The sequence below is a fragment of the Neopsephotus bourkii genome, unplaced genomic scaffold (genome assembly GCF_033783945.1).
Source record: "Neopsephotus bourkii isolate Nb327-2 ecotype Australia unplaced genomic scaffold, CSIRO-AGI_Nbou_v1 NB_1760, whole genome shotgun sequence".
NCBI lineage: Eukaryota > Metazoa > Chordata > Aves > Psittaciformes > Psittacidae > Neopsephotus > Neopsephotus bourkii.
This window is the reverse complement of record NW_026902234.1, coordinates 3,444,134-3,464,293: the sequence shown is the minus strand read 5'-3', so window position 1 is coordinate 3,464,293 and position 20,160 is coordinate 3,444,134. Positions and strand designations below refer to the sequence as shown.

General features: G+C 39.7%; 1 protein-coding gene across 4 annotated transcripts in view; it reads left to right on the top strand.

Annotated features, from left to right (window-relative positions):
* AFF3 (ALF transcription elongation factor 3) overlaps positions 1 to 20,160 on the top strand; it is a 318,864-nt gene that overhangs the window by 54,309 nt on the left and 244,395 nt on the right. For all 4 annotated transcript variants that reach the window (XM_061377693.1, XM_061377692.1, XM_061377691.1 and 1 more), the window contains exon 3: positions 199 to 999. In XM_061377693.1, coding sequence (XP_061233677.1) covers positions 199 to 999 — 801 coding nt within the window. The remainder of the gene's footprint in view (positions 1 to 198; positions 1,000 to 20,160) is intronic.

Below are 20,160 nucleotides of genomic sequence, written 5' to 3'. Positions count from 1 at the left end.
TTTATAGCTTTTCCAGTTCGGAGTAGATTTAAGATGTTGACAAGTGTCTTCAGAGACAATAAGGATTTTCGATTTCATCCCTCAACGCCGCTGCTGAATCAGGCAGTGCTACTTCAGTGAGGATTTGAGCAAAAGCATGCAGGGAATTTTGGTTTTCTTACGTTGACTGTTGTAGAACACTCACTTTTTGTTTTGCAGACTAACAAGGGGGATGAGCTCTCAAATCGCATCCAGAATACACTGGGCAACTATGATGAAATGAAAGACCTGTTAACTGACCGATCAAACCAGAGCCACCTTGTTGGGGTTCCAAAATCTGGGATTCCTCAGATGTCTCTCCCCAAGCCCGATGAACATCTTATGGCAGACTCGAGACCGCCGCCTCCTCCTCCCATTTCCAGCACTACTTCTTCCACACCAGCAGTCCTATCTGCCCAGCAAACCAAAAGCACCACAATGGGTTGGCAGAAGACTGGGCACAGTGCCCCTTCAGATGGCCAGCAGAGAGCAAGTAAGCATGGGCACCGGTCTCTGGAGTCACACAAGGGTGACTTCAAACTTACGAACCCAAAATCCAGTCTGGATAAACTAAAACGCTATGCATCGAGTCCCACTTCCTCTTCCTCCTCCAATGCTTCCCAGCAAAGCTCACTGAGGGCCACACTAGGAGACAACGTCAACAGGTTGCAGCAGCCAGCAAAGCTCAATTGTAGCTCAGAAGGAGGAGCTCAAGTGCAAGAGAGGCCAGCAAAACATGGTGGTGGCCACTGCGTCCAAAACTTCCCACCCTCTCTTGCTTCAAAGCCCAGTCTGGTTCAGCAGAAACCAACAGCTTATGTAAGGCCAATGGACGGCCAAGATCAGGCTCCTGATGAGTCTCCAAAGCTGAAGTTGCAAGCAGAGGCAACCAAGTCGTATAGGGGAGTGCCTTCTAACAAGCCTGATTCAGCCAGGACCAAGTCAAAGATAGCCAAGTTCAACATTCCTAAGCAAGAAGGGGTAAGTGGTTTTATGCTTTCTGTGACTTAACCCATTTGGATGGATGAACAGTGCTTTACAACTGCAAATTGTCTCTGTCTCTTTATACATTTTTAACATATTGGTTTGCATGTTGAATTTCCTTTTTAAACATTGACATAGCTTAATGCAAATAGCAGCCTCACGGTACTATAAAGGTATCTCAGCAATGAAATGCCTACTGTCTTCAGGACCACAAAACCTCCTACAACGGCACATTTTCTATATCTAATAGTATATATTATTTCACTGAGTTTTTCCTGAGTGTCTACATATGAACTCTGGATATTTTTAATTCCCTTTTTGTTTTGCTGCTAAGCAGGTGTATTATTTCTATCTGTTCATATTTCTTTACCTTCTTTCTCTTTGGCAGCAATTAAATGAAATGCTTGTGATCAGAAGTAGTTCTGCCACCCTTATGATGTCAAAATAGTTTTGCAATCTAAATAAATTGCTTAATATGAAATTTGTGGAATAGATGAGAATGCAGCAATGTGACTATGGTTTTAGTTCATAGTGTCTGTTTCTGTTTCAAAGCAATTTCTGAAGATTGAAGTCTGGTTCTGAAAAATCACCATCTGTAGAAACTCAGCCATGCTACAAGTATGAGAACATGTCTGAAAATGCCTCTAGATAACATTTCTGTTATCAGCAGTAGATATGAAAGATTTCTGCTTGGACTTACTTTATGTTAATTTACTTCACATTCTGTTTATGCCAGTGGGACACCTTGCTTTATCACTTACATAGTCTGTGATTTCCTGTTTGATCCTTTTAGATGGGGAGGAAATAGTTGGTTTTGGCAGAATAAAGGGTGATTTTTAATTTTTTCTGGGATGCATTCAGAAGCCTGTTTGCCAATGCAAAGTTAGTCACATTGTCTCCTCGTGAAAATCAGTAGAGCTCCCATGACTTAATTTATAGTAATAACAGGACTAAATGACTCTATTCGGCTGAATCAGTGTGACTTTCTCAGAGCAGAGACAATGATTGTTTACTCTGATTTGACAACTGTGATGTGCCTTGATACGTTTTTAGTCTTAACATTTTTGTTTCTGGCAATGTTAAAGGAGAGGAAAAATCTAATTTTGGGGGAGTTCTGTGGCCTCTTAATGCCTGTTTTTCAGAAATGGAGTTGAGTGTTGTATTCCCCATTTGGTTCAGCTTGGGAAGGAAATCTCTCTGGAAGCAATTAATTCTCTTAGCAATTTAGGCGTTATACCCATGTGGTTTTTCTCTATGGAAAAGTTCCATCAGTTCCAAACAACACATAGGTGATGTGTTGTTCCTGAAAAGGGGCGGTTTTAGGCTCTTAAGCCAGATTTGATAAGCAATTTAGCATTCACATACTGCTGTAATTGTGCAGATAGATCAGGTAATGGCAGATACTAATATCCATTTAGCTATTATTACCTCTTTCTTGTGCTTCTATCTGCAAGTGGGAAGTATCGTTACAACTAAGGATGCCTGTGGCAATTGTCTGGATCTTTCAGATTTTCCACCTTTATATGTATGCGGTACTCTAAGGACTAGTTTGGGAAGGAGTTTTGATAGGCAACCATTTGTTTGTCTGAAATTCAGGATTTACCATTTGCATTCCAAATTTGCCTACCTCAGGAAAAAAACTTTCATTTGTTGTATGTAATCCAAGCCAACGCATATGGCTAAATTTATACTACAGTTTCTAGACGTGTAGTGTAAATGGTTTTGAGATTTCATTAAAACAGTTTGCTTAGATACTGATGGCAACATAGGCTGTGGTAGGACAGAGTGGACTGCAGAGTAGCTACTGAGGGGTTTACCAACTTCTCACACATTTTATGGGAAGTATTAGTGAAACAGTATTTGATAACATAATATAAACATTTAACTGAAGTTGAAGGACATGAACTAAAACAATTTTCTGGTAAATTAAAAAGAGCCAAACAACGAAAAAAAAAAAGATGGACAAATTACCCAGAAGAAAAATAGTACGTACTATAGGTGTTTCGGTTTGAAACTGGAGCTAATGAAAGACAATAGATTTTGTTTTGGAGGACTGAGAGTCCTGGTGATAAAGTGCCCAGCTTTTTTTTCCCTTTATCCTGACATTTCCTTTGTTCTAATATTTTTCATCCCCGGTGACAGAAGATGAAACTGGTAACCCACTGGTAGTGCTACAGGGATAAATATTGACCAAGACTGAAAGTTTTCTCAGTCAGTGTTGCTCAATCCACCCTCCCTTTAATTTTCAATCATACTTCTTTTTATTTCAAAATATTTTTCCATTCTTGTTATTTGTATCATACACCTCTTAGTACAGTTTTGTAAGAATTTCCATGTGGGTTTTTTTAATTTTCTGCTCTCAAACTTCTCCTTTGCATCAAATGCTCACTGTTCCCTATTAGGGACAGAAGTTTTACATTGCTCTCAGCAGAAAAGCTGTCATGATCCTGGGAACGTTTGAAAGCAAATAGGGCCTCTCTTGTTCAGAATGGGGCTAAAGGTGATGGCCAAGAACGACCTTGTACACATAGTGGCTGTGGGAAGAGTAGAGATGCCATACAGAATGATTATGAAGGAAAGCAGGCTGACAACAGTGTCTGAGAAGCTGTATGGAAATAAGAATGAGAGTGGCGGAAAAGCTGCCTAACAGCAGCCAAGAGAATATGAGAAACAGGAGAGGGACGGAGAGTTTGGGTATAGGGTATCTAGAGTGCAGGTGGTGGAATGAAGATTTATGTCTGCTGAAATAAAAGGTGTGTGGCTGAAATGGTCTAGGTAGGGAAGGTAGTGTGCTCTGCGGATTAGTGTAGACAGCACTGTGAGGTGTTGCTGGCTCAGGACCAGATTGTCTACTGGGATCCCCAGGTCGTTCCCTGAAGATCTGACAGCCAGCCAGTCAGCCCCAGCTGACAGCAATGAGAAATGACCATTTCCCCAACTCCTGCAGATTTGAGGCATATGAAATGACAAGCAATTCTCTGTGTGTTTCAGTTTTATTTTGAACATCACGTGACCATAGGAAACTTCAAGTTCCACAGAGAAAACCAGGAAAAAAGCATATATTGTTATAAATCTCCTGATTTGCTAGTCCACCTACTAATGCATTCAAGCTGAGTCCTCTGTTTCTGTGCACTTGCATTTAGGTTATAGGACTTTCCAGAGTCTACCAGTATAGCTAATACCGATGTGCTTTCATTTGTGTTTATCAGTTTGAAGGAACCATCAGTGGAAAAATAAACACATGATGAAACAAAGTTCACCTTCCTGTAAAAACTGAAGAAGCAGGTGTCACACAAAGTGTGTGTGTCTTCAGCAGGATACAAAATCCTCTTCTGTACCTCCCTCGAGGTTTTCAGAGAAACAGGGCACAAAGTTGGCTGCTGTGCAGTTATTATTCACTAGAAATAAAATCACTTGAATACAAATTATAGACCAATACATTTCAATACGTGAAGAAGGTTGATTTTTAATGTAGTTCAATACCTCATTTAATGTTCTTAATCAGTTTTTGAAAGCATTCAATATCTTGACACAGACTGAAGCTTACTTTTTTTTTTTTTTTAATTGTTTGAATGAGAATAACTTGCACAGACCTGTGTGTGGAAAAGTAGCTGTTACTCGTTTGGGAATTTAATCCTGAGGAGCCAGATTCATCAGTGTTAATTAGAATCCATATCCAACCTCCTGGTCCTTCCAAACTTGTCATACTGCTCCATAGAAACGATAGCTTGTTGTCTCAAGTACTGCTGTTTCACATTTTGGACTACTTAGGAAGTATGTTGCTGTAGATTTTAAAACCCCACTTTAGTGGATATAAGGGAAAAGAAGTTTGATACCAGGGCATAAAGAAAAAATGTCTTTCTTTTAAAAAATGTTGTAGAGTGAGACAATAAGAAAAATATAAGATAGCAAATCATGTTTTTTTTATCTGAGTTCTGTTTTAGAATTTCATCTCGTAGGCTGCATGCTGCTTTATTATCACATTGAAGTAGCCTTATGTATTGTCCTTTGCTTACTTCTCTAAAGGTTATGGAGCAAGGAAATTGAGGTTGTATTCATGAGCGACTAGCAATCTAATGGTAAAAAGGATAGATTTGGTTCTGTTAAATTTGGTAACACATTTAGGTGACATTTACATAAGGTCATCCTGGGGACATGTTCTTATTCCACTTCATGGAGTACTTACACAACTTCCTCTGCAGCAGAAGTAATGTAAAACGTTGATTTTTTTTTTTCCATTTTTGCCCTGATCTTACTCTACAAATTCCTATTTGCCTGGATAAGATATTCCCTGCAGTCATTCTTGTTCGAGTGGCTATTTATAGCTATCAGCATCTGGCACAAGCACTAGTAAGCATTCTTTAAATCTGCTAACTTTTTTCACCTATCATTTCTATCCCATATATTAATGGGAAGCAAAAAAAACCCACAACTCTTCACTCTTTTTGTTTGCTTCCTCTGAAAAAAATAAAACCCCTCCCAAATATGGACTTAGTGTCAGTAATTTGTTTAAAACCAGACACTTTTAGGGAGAGCTTTGGTGTGTAAGCATGTATAAGTAGTTCCATTCCAGTTTTAAATTGAATGTGGAAATTCGTATGTAAAAAACCAAGTGCATCTAGGGTTTTTTGCACATGTAAAAAAACAAGTACATCGCATTTGACAACCAAAGCTTCAGTGTAGACTAAACTGGGAAGATGGTCATGCTCAGTGAATGCTGAATCTACAGGAAAAGAGGGGACACAGTGTCTCATGAGGAAGGAAAATGAGCCAAGTGCCGTTCCCCAAAGGCATGATGCCACCTTTCCATTGCTACAACAGAGCTGTTGAACTGTTGCAGGACTAAGACTTGCATCCAGATTTTTCTTCTCTCCTTTCCAGGGTGTTCAGTTCTATCCCTAAAAGGCAGAAATGAGAATAGGAGAGCAGTTGAAGATGCTTTTAGGTAAAAAGGAAGGGAGAGTTTGAATACATTAACAAAAAGGTCCAGATATCTTCCGGCACTGTTCTAGGACGTGCCCAAAGAGGCTGGAGATATAAACACAGAATTAAGTGCATTGATACTCCTTTATCATTTATCAACTTTATTGAAGAATTGCAGTGCTTGAGAAGCCAGTTAGCAATCATAGCACTTGAGTACTGTGAGTACTGTAAGTGCTGTAAATGTGAGCCTGTTGTGGATGTTTCCTTTCCCAGATGTTCATGGGAATGAGTTAGCAAGCTGCATTAACAAGAAGACACAGCTCAATTGATCCCTGTAATGGTACCACTGACCTTCCCCACAAATAAAGGATGTTTTCCCATGTTAAACCAGAAGAACTGGAGAACAAGAGCAATGTGGTGCAAAGATCCCTGCTAGTCATAGGTTATTCAGAACCTTCAACCGTGTCTGTGGGAGGGCTGTGCATTGCTGCCTGGTTTTATGTAGGAGAGTTCAACAGACTAGGACTGCAAAGAGTGTATTAAATAGAGTGGTGCTTGAACTGCTTTTAACAAATATAGCAGAGACCACAGTGAATAAAGACGGATTTTTGGTATAGTTTTCAAATTGTGACACAAGCCTCTGCGTTTCTCACATTCTGCAGTCGCCAAGACACACTGTGACTGTATGTTCAAGCAGTTTCATTGAACACAGTGGGCCTAATCTCTCTGCTTATTCTTGCATGGCAGCTCTTGTAGAAGGAAAATACTGCTTAGACACCTTTACTTGACTTTTAGAGCTCTCTAGTTTTACTGTTTTTTCCCTCAGTGAAATAAGTTTCTTTTCCCTTTTGAATTAAATATCAAACTCTTTTTCTGGTAAAGCACTAGCTAAATGTATCTATAAGTTTTAGAAAACAAAGAATTTATTTACATAGAGCCTGAAGCTTTCTATATGGGCAGATTATCATATGCTATATGCTATGTGTTTGTTGCTATGGTGAATCTCTTGTTCCTTATTGTTTTGCCCTGGTAGGATGACTATCATCAGAGAAAAATCTCTTGAAACTGGACTTAGACTTCTGACTGTCAAGGGAATTCTTTGATGTATGCACCTGCCTTTTTTGCAAATTTTCCCCTTTGTTCTTTTCTAACTATTGAAAAAATGTTTCAAACACTTTTTCATAGTCTCTCTTAAGTCAGGTCCTCCCTTTATAAGACTGGTTTCTCCATCTTTTCTAAAGTTTGAAACATAACCACTTCTGGGGTAAGAAGAGCTCAATGGCTGTAAGAATATGGTTCACTTTGAGAAAGGTGTATTCCTCTTGCCTTCCCCCCCTGCCCCGGAGTGGATGGTTTGCCTTATGAATCAGTCAGCTCTGGAGCTGATACAGAAGTGCATGCGTAAAAATGTCCACAACCCTGTATAACTGCTTCTTCAATTCCTTTTGGTAAGCACTAAAGTTATTGATGAAGGAAATAAGATTTCTAGAACTACAAAAAGCAGGTTTTAATTGCACATTTTGTCTGATTTTTTTTAATCCATTGTAGTTCTTATGATGATGGTAAATGCATGTAATAAAAATCCTCCCTACCCGAAACAAAGTAGTCTAATAGACCCCCTTTGTGAAACGCACCTCAGAAGATACATGGCATCACTATCACTTTTCCACCTTTGGCCCCATTAACATGGATTGCTCCCAGGCCTGTAAGGGTATTCTGCAGCTGGAGAAAGCCGTTCTTTTCTGCATGTGGCTTCAGAAGCTGAGCTGCGGCACAGCACTCCTGCAAGCACAAGAAGTGTCCTCAGCATGAGGTTTCAGCTGAGCATCTCTCCATCTGCTTAATGTCTCCTTAAACAAAGGGGTGCTTAGAAAGGGTTAGGGTCCAGACAGAGAACAAGGGTGTGCTTGCTGTGGAATTCAGATTACCAATGAAATACTTCGACATATTCTGCCTCTCAGACCTTACATTGCATAACACTAGAGCATTGTATCAGTGTGCAGTCAGGTGTGGAGTCCAAGCCCTTGTTGTTCCTGCAGAGCACTTATTAATGCCAACTCACACACTCCTTTCCAATAATTATAGCAGAGTAGAGCATTTCTGTCTACTCTTTGTCTTCACAGCAATCTACAAGGGATCATGTAGGATGTAAAAATGGTTTGGGGTATTTTATTTTTTTTTTTAATATCCATGAAAAATATTTTACTGCTTTATTCTGTAGTTTCCCCAGTTTCTCATGAATCAGAGTGACATGAAACTGTCACCACAGAACATACTCATGGGGGTCAGTTATGACTGATGAGCAGGGAAACCAAGGAAAATACAACAAGCTTCACAGACCACTGTTAATTCCAGCTAAATAAATAAGGTACATGTGTCACTTGATGTAAAAGGTTAAAGAGGTCAGACCTCCAGTAATTGTTGTAAATGCATCCAGCCAGGCCAGAAGCAGTTATATTCTTTATTGTTGGTCTCATATTCACTTACAGTAAATGAAGACAAATATACCCTTAAATATCTACATATAACATGCTTTATTCACCCTGCGTGTCATAAAGCTGTCATTTCCATAGCACTTTTGAATATGGAAGATCTATCCCTGTGGTATCACAAAATAGCTTCCTAGAAAAGTAATTAACAGAAGGCTTTTTTTTTTTTTTTTGCTTTTTTTTTTTTTTTTTTTTTTTAAGTTCAGAAAAGATAAATAACGGAGGCGTCTGATTTCCTGTCACTCTTGGTTAACTTTGTATGAAAATGGATAGCTTCCAAATTAAAGCAGGCACCGGTCTGTCTGGGGAAAAATGCATTTGTAAAGAAATGTGTACATTATATATTCATGTAGTTCCAAATCTCTTAATTGTATTTTGTATGTAACAATCCCATGTTCTGAAATACGGTGCCTTTTTTACTTTATGGGTTATAACCAGCATGCCAGCAAGGCTGAGGTTGCTTCTTACATGATTTAGGATAAGCATTTACTTTCCCAAATTCCCTCATACATGCCCCACTCCCTTCCTTCCCCTCCAGCATGTTTCTCTGAGCAATGAAGGCTCAGTGTGAGATGACTTTACACTACCTTTTATTCAGAAGATAAATACACAAAAAGCATTCAGGCTAGTGAGCCGTAGGGTCAGGAATATTGAGATCCAGCATTTTGTTTCAGAACCAAAACCTGCTGTTTATATTCCTATGCATTTACTGCAGAGGCTTACTGGCTGTAAGGAAAGCTTGTGTAGCTAAAAAGAGAGGAAAACCAAGAGTATTTCTTGTTAACTCTTATCACTAACACATGTTTAAGGTAAGATGGAATTTGAAACGCTCACTCTGCTTTGTAACTACCTTGAAATGAGATGTTGAAGATGACGGGTTGTTTTTTTTTTCTTGCACATGTTAGAGATTATTAATATTCACATACCAGAATATTAATCTATTCTTAATAAAATTTTGCATTTATTTAAATCTACTTGTACAACTGCATTCAGATGAAGAGGCAGGTATAGCTTTATGTGACTGCTACAACTTCTAGACCTGAAGTAGAAAAAGGGGAAGACAGATGAGAGATTGTTGATTACAAATGCAGTTAAAACTTATACTAATACAAAGTATATAGAATAGCTGTGATTGGGCAGTTATACACTATTTTATAAGAGGCCTTCTCCAATTTTAATTGTAATCTCAGGGACATCTGATACAAGCAAACGTATTAGCTTGTTAATTTCTGATTGTGTGGAAGTATCAATACAGAGTGTAAGTATGCTGTCTAGAAAAAAGGCATGGGATAGATGACCAAGTGCAATGTGAAAAGGACAGTTTGGAAAATACCATACGCAGATAATGAATGTCTTTCTTGCACCAAACTGTGAATGTTTAGCATGTAGGAAAAGTTATACATAGATGGAGAGGCCATAAGAATGAGCCTGTCACCATAACAGTGGAAGAGTCTGAGAAAGGAAATACGTGGGAGCCTAACGAGAAAAAAATGAAATTATGCTTTGAGAAACCCACCAAAAAGGAGGGGTTAGTCATGGCCTAAATTAGTGTCCTCATGAGAGGACCAAGCAATGTGAGATGGACAGTTTGAAAAATACCATAAACAGCAGTCGTAATTTATGGTAAAGTTTGCTAGGCAAGATCTTCCAGGAGCTTAGAGATGGCTGAGCAGGCTCCTCAGCTTCAGGGTTTTTGCTCCAGCGTGTTCCCATGAGGAAACCTTGGGAGCACTCTTCCTTCTCATGCAGATCCTACTCCTAGATAGGAATGGACTGATGACCAGAGGACACCCCTGACAAAGAAACGAACTGCACGATTGCAGTCATTTCAGAAGAAGCTTTTGCTCTCCCACAAAGACAAAAACAGTGCCCATTGCCTTCTTCATGGATGTGATGTCACTGATCTGAGAGGAAAACACATTATCCATCTCCCCCATAAACAGTATGGCAGTGTGCACAAAGCTGGGCTTGGGTGTAGGCATAGCTTCTGTGGGAGGTGGAAGAGGTGAAACCTCACACTCAACACTCACACAGGATGTGCATAGATTCTGCCTCTAAACAGAGATGATATCTTCTGAAATACAGCAGGTCTCTCCTGAGCCTCTCACCAGAGGGTTTATAGCTTCTGATAATCATAGAATCATAGAATAATGCATTCTTATAAAAAAAACAAAGCCATGTGCCTTTTACTACTGTAATCTCTTCCATTCAGGAGTTTCAAAGCTCTTCATAAGCATTAATGACAGCTTGGAAAAGAATATGTTAAATCTGGTTACATAGTTAAGAGTTAGCTGAGGTGCAGACAGATGGAGACACCTCTCTCAAAGATGCTACCAGCAGCTACACCACAGACTAGACGTGCTTCCCTCAGCCCCATTTGCTGGTAGCCCTGGCTAAGCGACCAGCTGGGAAATGATGTAGGAGTCTGGGGTAGAGGACAGGGTGGTACAGCCGGATCATGCTTACCCCATCTCCAGACTAAGGCTGAATACAGACACGGCTGGCCACAGTCTCAGAGCAAACACAGCCAGGGTGAATCAGTGTCAAAGCAGAGAACAGAACTGAAGAGTCTGAATCCCCAGTTTGGTGTTCTGTTTTCTCTGCTGCAGTTTGCCATGTAGCAGAGTGGACCATAACTTTGTGCTGGAAATGGAAGTTAACACCGAGGAGTAAGTAAAGGCTTCTTGATAAACCCAGAAGTAATGTTTCCCATTGTATTTCTTCCTATCATCTAGGTCACTTGAGGCAGAGACAGTTCCTGAGTGATTATGTCACTTGTGGTTTACCACTTCCATCTGAGCTACTCACTGCACATGCTCCACTAGAAATTAATAGGAGTTTTGCCATTGCATTCAGTGGTAGCAAGATCAGGGTTTGACAGGGATGAATATTTCTTTTCTACATTCTATGAACTTCCTTTGGTCAAGAAGATATTGCTTGAGGGAAGACAGTCTTTTTTCTTTGATCTTTGTTTTGTTCCAGAAAGGGAGGTCTAATATTTGTGGGGGGTTTTTTTTTGATATAGCTATTATTTTGGAGAAAGTCAGCAGTAATAATACAGAATAACAGTCAGTGGTAGAAGGTGGTATTTGAACTCAGAAATGCTATGCTGCATCAATCTATTCACTTCAGGACATATCTTTAAAGCATCAAAGGAGCTTCTTGACCAGTGTGAGGTGCTTGAGTCATTTTTAGTCTCTTGTAACTGAAGTTTCTAGCTCCCTGTTCAGAATTAGTTTCCTTACCAACTTTTCAGTCAATAAATCTACGTGAGTGATTTCCTGGCAGTTGCACATTAGGAATTATGGCATATCCCTGCACATAACTTACAGAACTATCTCAATACACAGAGAAGGGACCATAAAACACGCCGAATGGGGATTTCTCAGATATGCTAATTGCTGCTCTATAAAGAGCACCGGCTGAAGAGCTGACACAGAGGAAGTTCAACTAAAAACTACCTGTCACAAATCTTTGAAGGTCCATGGAGGAGCAAATCCTGCTGCTGTTGCTTCATGGTAGAGCTCCATTGAGTAAAGCCTTTGTAGCTTAGCGAGCTTTGGCAGGGAGGACCAGAGGCTTCATGCAGGCCAGTGCCACAGCCAGGCAGGGGCAGTGTCAGGGGCAGCAATCTGCTGCCTGCAAGAACTGCTGCTGGCATCAGGGGCCATGGGGGTGGGCAGTGTACCGGTGTGGGAGCAACTCCCACCTTCTCAGCTCCTCACTGCCTGGGTGCAGTGCCCAGGCTGGAATCTCATCTGTCCTAAAATAGACCCAAATGCAAGTCTAATTTATTTCTCTTTAAATGGACTGGATCACATTTCCCGTTCCTATCCTCTCATCTACGAGCTTGGCTCCCAAAATAAAGCTACTGTTTTCCTTACACTGATTTTTTTGTGTATTCAGAGCATGGGCTAGTCTGACTAATGGACATCCGCTACCTCTTCTGTGAAGCTCAGGTTTGCCATTCAGTGACAGGAAGATACCATCCACGTAAATGATCCTCCAAATTTTTGGCAAAATTTGTACTATGTTGACATCCATGCCAAACTTTGAAAATGAGCTCCGTATTTGTAGAACGCTGCGGAAGAATTTACAGCTTAGAGGGGGAGATACAGTTCAGCAAATGTGTTGCAACCAGGTGTGAATTATACTCTTGCAGCTTTTTTAAATGACACACTTTATGCACTGACTACAGAGAAGTATTTTTGCACAAGGTGGAATGGGGCTGGATCATTGAACTCGTTTTAAGTAGGCCATTACACATCACTGCTTAATACTGATTTTTAGTCACACCACTTGAACTCTTGTGCCTTAGGTTGACCTGGCAGACAGAAATCAAACATAGCTGCTGTGCTGCTTCTGTTGATAACACCTGTACACTTTTTTCTTAAACAAGTTTTCTGTACTATCTGAGAAATGCACAACCTATTAAAGATATTAGTTAATGTGGAAAGATGAAAACAAACAGTGATTATTCAATCATTTTAAGAAAGAATATTTTTTTTAAATAAATCAACTAGACAAATCAAACAGTATAAAATTGAAATGCGCCTTTGCAGGCCCTGTGGGAAATTCAGCTAATGAACTGAAGAGTATCAGTTTCTAGACAGGCAAGAAAGTCGGCTTAATTTAAATAAATAAATTCAACTATTTGCCTCCTTATTTGGAAATCATGGTTTGGGGCATGATCACATAATATGAACAAAGTAACTTCAGTGCAGCCTGTGTGGCTTACAAGACCAAGCAAAATACAATTAACTTTAAAATGACAAATTTGAATGCTAAAATAAATAAAATCTTCTGCCTTCCAGGTGTGACTATCTTTTCAATGTGATAATGTCACCCTGTGAGACATTAAACTGTTATCAATGATCAGGCTGTGCACTTTCTAATGATTACGGTGGAGCTGAAAAAGACTCTATAATGTTCCTTCAGTTTGTTCATCATTTTTGTTTGATAATTGTCCTAAAAATCAATGACAGCTACTGAGTACAGAAATTTGATTGAACCAAGTATAAATATAGGCAGCAATTTAGGCTGCTCTTACTCAATAGGAAAATGTCTTTGGATAATAAGTGGAGTCCTATCTAAATTCATGAGTTCTTTTATGACATTTTGGGTTAAGCCTGAAATAGATTAATCTTTTCCTGATAAAGTTGCATAAGCTGTGATTTCTCCGGTGACCACATTTAATTGGATATTAAATAAAGTGCTTATCTTTACACCAACAGGTTTTATAAACTGGATTTCACAGATTAAGTAACAAGTAGTAGGCACACACAAAAAATTATTGATTAAACTGTGATATGCTCAGATTAAAAATTAGACCATCTTGATTTCATTAGGCTTTTGAGATGCAGGACTGCAACTGAGGGTTAAATGTACAGGATATAGAGGGAAACTGCAGGATGGTGCTGGATCTGCAAGGACAGCTCTGTGTATTCTTCCTTACCCATATATTCTTCAGCAAATGTACAGCAGGATGCTTTCTGTTGGGTTTGACAAAAAGCTTAAATTCCTGGTAATGCTTTTGAAAAGCTTGAGTTCAGAATTCATTATGCAAAGTGCTGTACAAGCACACAGCAAGAGCTATCCTGTGATAGAGCCTATCAGCCCTGGAAAGGCAGAGGAAAGGTTAACAGAATCTTGGAAAGTAAATTAACCTATCGCACCTGAAGAATGGAGATAGGGACAATGCTGAGAAAAGTACCCAAATGGAAAGACATAGATGGTGTTTGGGAGGTGGAAGTCTTAATAGGGTGAGCAAAGACCACACTTGGGAGGAAGAGGGAGATGATGAGAAGATGAGGTAAAGCTGAAAGCGCAGCCCAGCTATATGGGGAACGTTCATTTGGTACTCCTGTTGCTGGAGAAGGTAGAGTGATAAAAGAGCTCCAGAAGGGCAGAAGATAGTTAGGGCTCACTGCATTTCCTTTTAATGATAATGAAGGACACTCTTTGGAGCTAAAAGAACACTTTTATCCCAGAGAGGAGAAGGACATTTGAGGAATTCATTTGGATGGCTTGGATGTGTGTGTGAGATTGGTGGAAAGGAATGCAGCATCTGTGCAGAGTAAGACAGGAGGGAAACCTCCTGCGAGGAGGAGTGTGAGCCGGTGGCAGTACAGGGGGAGGAAATAAATGAAAGCATTTGTGTTGAGTAAGCTGTGCTAAACCAAATGATGTGGAGCTCACGCTAATTGCCATTTTTTCCCCACTGGTATGACATATTGTGAATGTGAGAACAAACTGATGCCTCACTATGTAATCAAGTCTACTTTTGACTTTCAGCGCATGGAGCTGGCAGCCCTCTCATAGCATTTTGTTGTTTTCCTCCTCACATACGGGACAAGAGAATTGCAGTAGTGCTCTGCAGCCAGTTCAGGAGCTTGGACAACTCTTTCCTGGGGGATTTATTTTGACTTTGGTAAGATCAACCAGGAAGAGGTGCAGTGTAGGCTGCTTTGGTTTGGGTTTTTTTTTCCGCATAAATAAAATTTACCCATTGCACAAAGCATGTAACTGTTCCAGAGCTAATGTCAGACTTGGAAATTGTAAATGCTCACTGAAGGCTTCCTACATCGGGTTGGCAGGGGCTGGCAGTGCTACAGGTGCCATTGCTGAGCAGGCTGCAGTGACTCCTGGCTGCTTGCATTGTTTGGCTGAGATTCAAGGCACAAGGTGTTAAAAATCCCAAGTGTGTTACTGAAAGATAAAAATGGAAAGTAGCTCCACTGAGTAATGGGGACATGCATAATGGCCTTGTGCTAATTTCAGTCTGGGGTCACCGGGCCCTCTCTTTTTTGCATAGTTGAAATAGCTGTGTCCAGATGATAAAGATGTTGACAGTTATCTTCTCCATCCTCCAGAGACCACACAAAGCTAAGCTTTTTCCTTTTACTTTCTCCTCATTTTCTTTTATTCCTGGCTCGTCATGACTTCTGACATTGGCATGAGGCTATTTTCTAGAGGAATTTCCTTTGCCTTCTTGGCTTTTGGTAATGTAATCATTTTGTTAAGGAGTTTTTCTCTGAAGCCTTATTTTTTTTTTTGTTAAGACTTTTTAGAGGAGTGTTCTCTTTGCTGCCTCTCACAAAACTCAGCTAGTAAATTAGCAGCCATTATTTCCAGCTAGGCTTCAGAAAAATGGCAAATTACTTAAAGTTTTTTTCTGACTTGTTTTACCTCCAGTAAAACAAGCACTTCCAATAAAACACTAGGAAGAGGATGATGAGCTTCAAAATTTTGTTGCTTTTGGAGGCCAAGCACTGGGTGAGGGGCTAAATCAGCCCACAACCATGTACACTTGTTTCTGCAGCAAGAACGACAAGGGAAGTTTGTCAGCTGCCATAGGCTGCCCTCAGAGGTAAGCTGGGATTCATCCTAGCGCCCAGCTGGGAATTCCCAGGGGTGCTTGCAACCTCTGCTGTTAATAAGCTGGTGTCATGCTCCCTTTGAAGTCTAGGCAGTGGTAAACTATCATGTGACCAGCTTGGAGACTCTGGGACTTTTCTTAGCAGAGCTATATCTGTTTTTTAAACTTGTGCAAAAACATAGAGCACATGGGTAAGCACATAGTGTGCCCTTAGAGGCATGGTTTGCAAGAGCACAGTTTGCATGTAAACCTCATTTCTCCCCTAATAAGTAGACCTGTGGAATTGTTCAAGGATGGGCAGATTTGTATAAATGTCTCTGCTCTGTCAGCATGTGCTGAGATTGAAAAGGCAGTACCTAGACTAGCTCAGAATGTTCGTGTGTTGCATTCATACGTATCATAGACAAATAAAGGAAAAAAATCTCTACAGGTATAAATTGGCCTCATGCCACCAACACTGGAGGTTTATCTCTTTACTTGCTGGTCTCTTATTAGATGCATAGAAGTCACCCAAGTAAATTCCTGGTGTCCATGCACCCTAACAGTAGTTTAATCTCTGGTTTAGAAGAGAGTCTTTGTAAAATTCATGTATACAGATACAGCATTTCTAAATTGCCAACACAAGAGCAGAAGCTTAAGTGCAATTTTTATTCCAATAAAGACGTGATGAAATTATGCCTAATGGTCTGCAAACTGCACTTTTATATGCACTTGCAATTCTCCCATTGACTTCAACTGCTGTTGTCAAGGTATTTCAGTACTACTGAGCTAAGGATCATTACCTTGTGCTATTACAATACATTAAACTAATGCTACCATTTTTCCATTATAACAACAATACCTGGCGACTGAAGGCTACCTGCGACCCAATAACTTGCAATCAAATGTTTGTTTCAGATTTCAAAATGCTTGTAAATGATGAGGCTTGACAAAAATGTCCAGATTTGACTAGCCCATACCTCCACCCTGGTCTTTAATTCTTTGCATAAGGACAAAACAAACTTTGGACTGATGATTAGTTTAGATATATTAATATTTTTTAAGAACAAGAAGATTTTATTTTACAAGAAAGTTGAGAAAAGCTGCATTTGGACTAAGCTGTCATTGACTTTCATGCAAAATCAGCACTGGAATAATATATCCAGTCTGTACATAGCCCAACTCCCAAAGCTTGAGTCCTTCAAAAACAAAACAATTCCCTGACTGCAGTTGATGCAGCATACACCAGGGAATACGCATACTAGCACCCTGGAGCTGAGCTTAGTTATCTGATTTCTGATATTAAAAACAGTGCACCATTTTTTCCAGTGTCCTGTTTGCTCTAATATAATGGAAAATACTGTACTTAACCGCTGTGGGGAGATAGCTTTGCAGAGATTCCTTGTTGCTAAGAAATTAATAATTTTAAATACTTAAAGGAAAGCAAATTCAGTGATTATGTAACCTTTTCTACACTTTCTGATTGATTGCTACTCCTTTATTTTTTTCTGCCTAAAAAAAAAATTAAAGGAACAACTGCAAAAGGCTTGAACAGTTGACTGATACTACTTTTCTGATAAAATGGGCCACTGACTAGTTGGAAAAAAAGGAAACCCTGAGCTCCCTTAGAAACCCCTGCAAACTCATCTTAAAAATGTACACACAACATCTGCCAGACAAACAGGAATAAAGACTTGATAACCAAAACAGAATCCAGATGTGCACAAAAATGGGCTTCTTCTTGTTTCTGCTTTACTACTGGCACTGCATACAGCTGACAGACATGCAAAACCATAGCTGATGCATATAGCAGGTTCTTTTGATATTGTTTACTCCCCAAAATCTTGGAGTTTATTGTTATGCATTGATTGCCATTAAGATGTGAAAGTCCCTTCGCTGTGTTTAAAATATTTTGTACCCCTTTAAGAACTGGCTTTAAAGAGCCATTCTTCAGGATGAAAATATTGTTATGAAAAAACAAATAACAAAGTTATGCACAAATCTGGAAAACCATGTTTCTCAAGACATCAGGCCAACAAGTTTCATTGCAAAGGTATTCCATGGTTCAAACACAGGCCTCTTTTTAAAATGCCGAAGATTTTTGCTTGTGGAACAGATTCAGCCTTAATTGCAGAAATCCTAGTTTGACTTCCTTTGTCTACACTTGCAAAGCTACAGATACAGAATCACCTTCCTGTGCACCTGTGCATCAAGTCTGATGCCCATTTAAGTGACAGATTATCGATGTGTAAGGTCTAGTACCTTGCACACCATTAATGGCATCATAAATGTCTTCAGACATAATATTACCTGGACAATGTGGCACCTCTCATGTACCTTACTGAACAGGCAAGTAAAACAAGAAAGAAAAAGACTAACTGGTGTATAGGATCAGTGTAGCACAAGAGCACGCAGAGTTGTGGTGCTGGGTAGGTTCAGGAGGCCTGGGCTCCGCTTCTGGTACTGATACCTTCTGGAGGGTATCTCGCGCTGCCTATGGAGGGTATGACCAACTGTCTGTGTTTCCAGAGAACAGCAACAGAAAGTGGTCTGCTGCTATCCTTGGAGCTACACAAATTGCTTAGTCAGTGTTGCCACACTGAATGAGCATGGTAGAGGCAGCTAGAAGATTAAAGGCAGTATCTTTTATTATCTGGAGGCCCTTACTACAAAGCACAGAGAAACATTACATGGAAAAAAGAGCATGTGTGTCATCACCACTCTGCTTTCCTGGCTGTGGAGCCTTCTCGTTATTAGTGGTTATTTCATTTGAATTCTTTGCACACTGGTTTGCCATTAAAATCCTTACATTTACCATTTGCAGATAGTTACATACTTCTGTGAAATAGCACTGATGATGCAGTGGCGTTAATTACTTGCCTTATAAAGGTGTCCACCGTCTAGAAACCAGTTCTCAAGCAATAACCTTCTTTCGTAAGCATGCAGAGATGTGCGTGCAAATATCTGCAGGAACACTTTACAAGTCCCAGCCCCTCCATGTAAAGATGCATATCACTAAAATATGCAGACTTTAAATCCCACCACCTGTAACCAGCGTTATCAGTTTCTGAAATTAATGCCACAAGAGGAGGACTGAGAACATGGAGGTTTGAGTACCTGCAGTAAGAGCTGCATTCAGGCTTGTGTGATCAGACATGCATCTGTCTGCAAAAATAGCTGTGCTCCAACTTAATCATCTAGTTCTGCACAATACTTAAAATAACAGATTAATTCTACAGAGGGATTGAAATTGAACAAATGTATTCACTAGGGAAGGCACAGTGGCATAACTGAATGGCTTAAAATACATCTAAAGTGAAACCATTCTTCAAATTATCAGCAGATCTGCAGATTTGTTCTTTAAGCAGTCTCTGGACCTTGATAATCATGTTCTCTTTAATTATCACAGATTTATAGACAGGCAACAACTCCAGAATGCTGCTATGCAAGTTTGCATAAAACCAGCTAGGTTATTTAGCTACGAAATAGCTGTAGCTCAGAAGGATGTATCTTTGGAGTGAGGAGAAGCTACAGAACCATTCTCTGCTGGGAGAGAGGTCTCAAGATACTCCATGGAACTTCTGAAGGACATGTTGCAGTTGTGAGGGTTTAGTGACTGTTGCATTAATAATCCCACCCTGCTTTCACAGGGCATGATATTATGCTCTTTTTACTTTAAAGGGGTTGCATTTCTTCTCTACTAGATGATGCTAGGTGACCTTTTAAAATGTGCGGCTAAATGAAGCAGCAATAAATTTAGCATGTCATGATTATAAGAAGTCACTCTCCCATTTTATCTTCATTTTAAAACATGTCATTTACAAATAGAAGTGCTAGAGGACAGTTTGGAAAGTGATTGAAAATTGTATTTTATTAGACACGATGATAAATTTTGGTATTGGATTACACGACTGAAATGTGGACTTATTAGGTATTAGAGTTGCATTATATTTCATATACTGACTGAATGAGTTTGATGAGTGAAGGCAGAGGATTAGCATGCAAACTACCCCCATTGTTTCATATTAAAAAGTGAATATTTAAGAGCTGAAAATGCAAATTTGTTTCAGTTACATGGCACACATTTTTCAGTATGCAAATGTGCCACATCTGTGTATTTGTTTTGCTACAGACACAACCAGCAAGAGTTTAGTGATGAAATCTGTTCTTAATTATGATAGCAGCTGTTGGAGCAGTAGCCATTTTTTTCCTCCTGATGTGAAGTTGCCTGATTTACTCATTTTTGTCTGCATTTGTCAGGGCTGCCAATGCAGAGAGAGAATTCTTTGTGAGGGATTGCAATTTGTTTTCTGTGCGAGAGCCAGTGAAAATTGACTAAATCTGCACAGCGGGGTAGTTTTATCTTTTCTTTTCCTGCATTGCAAGCTG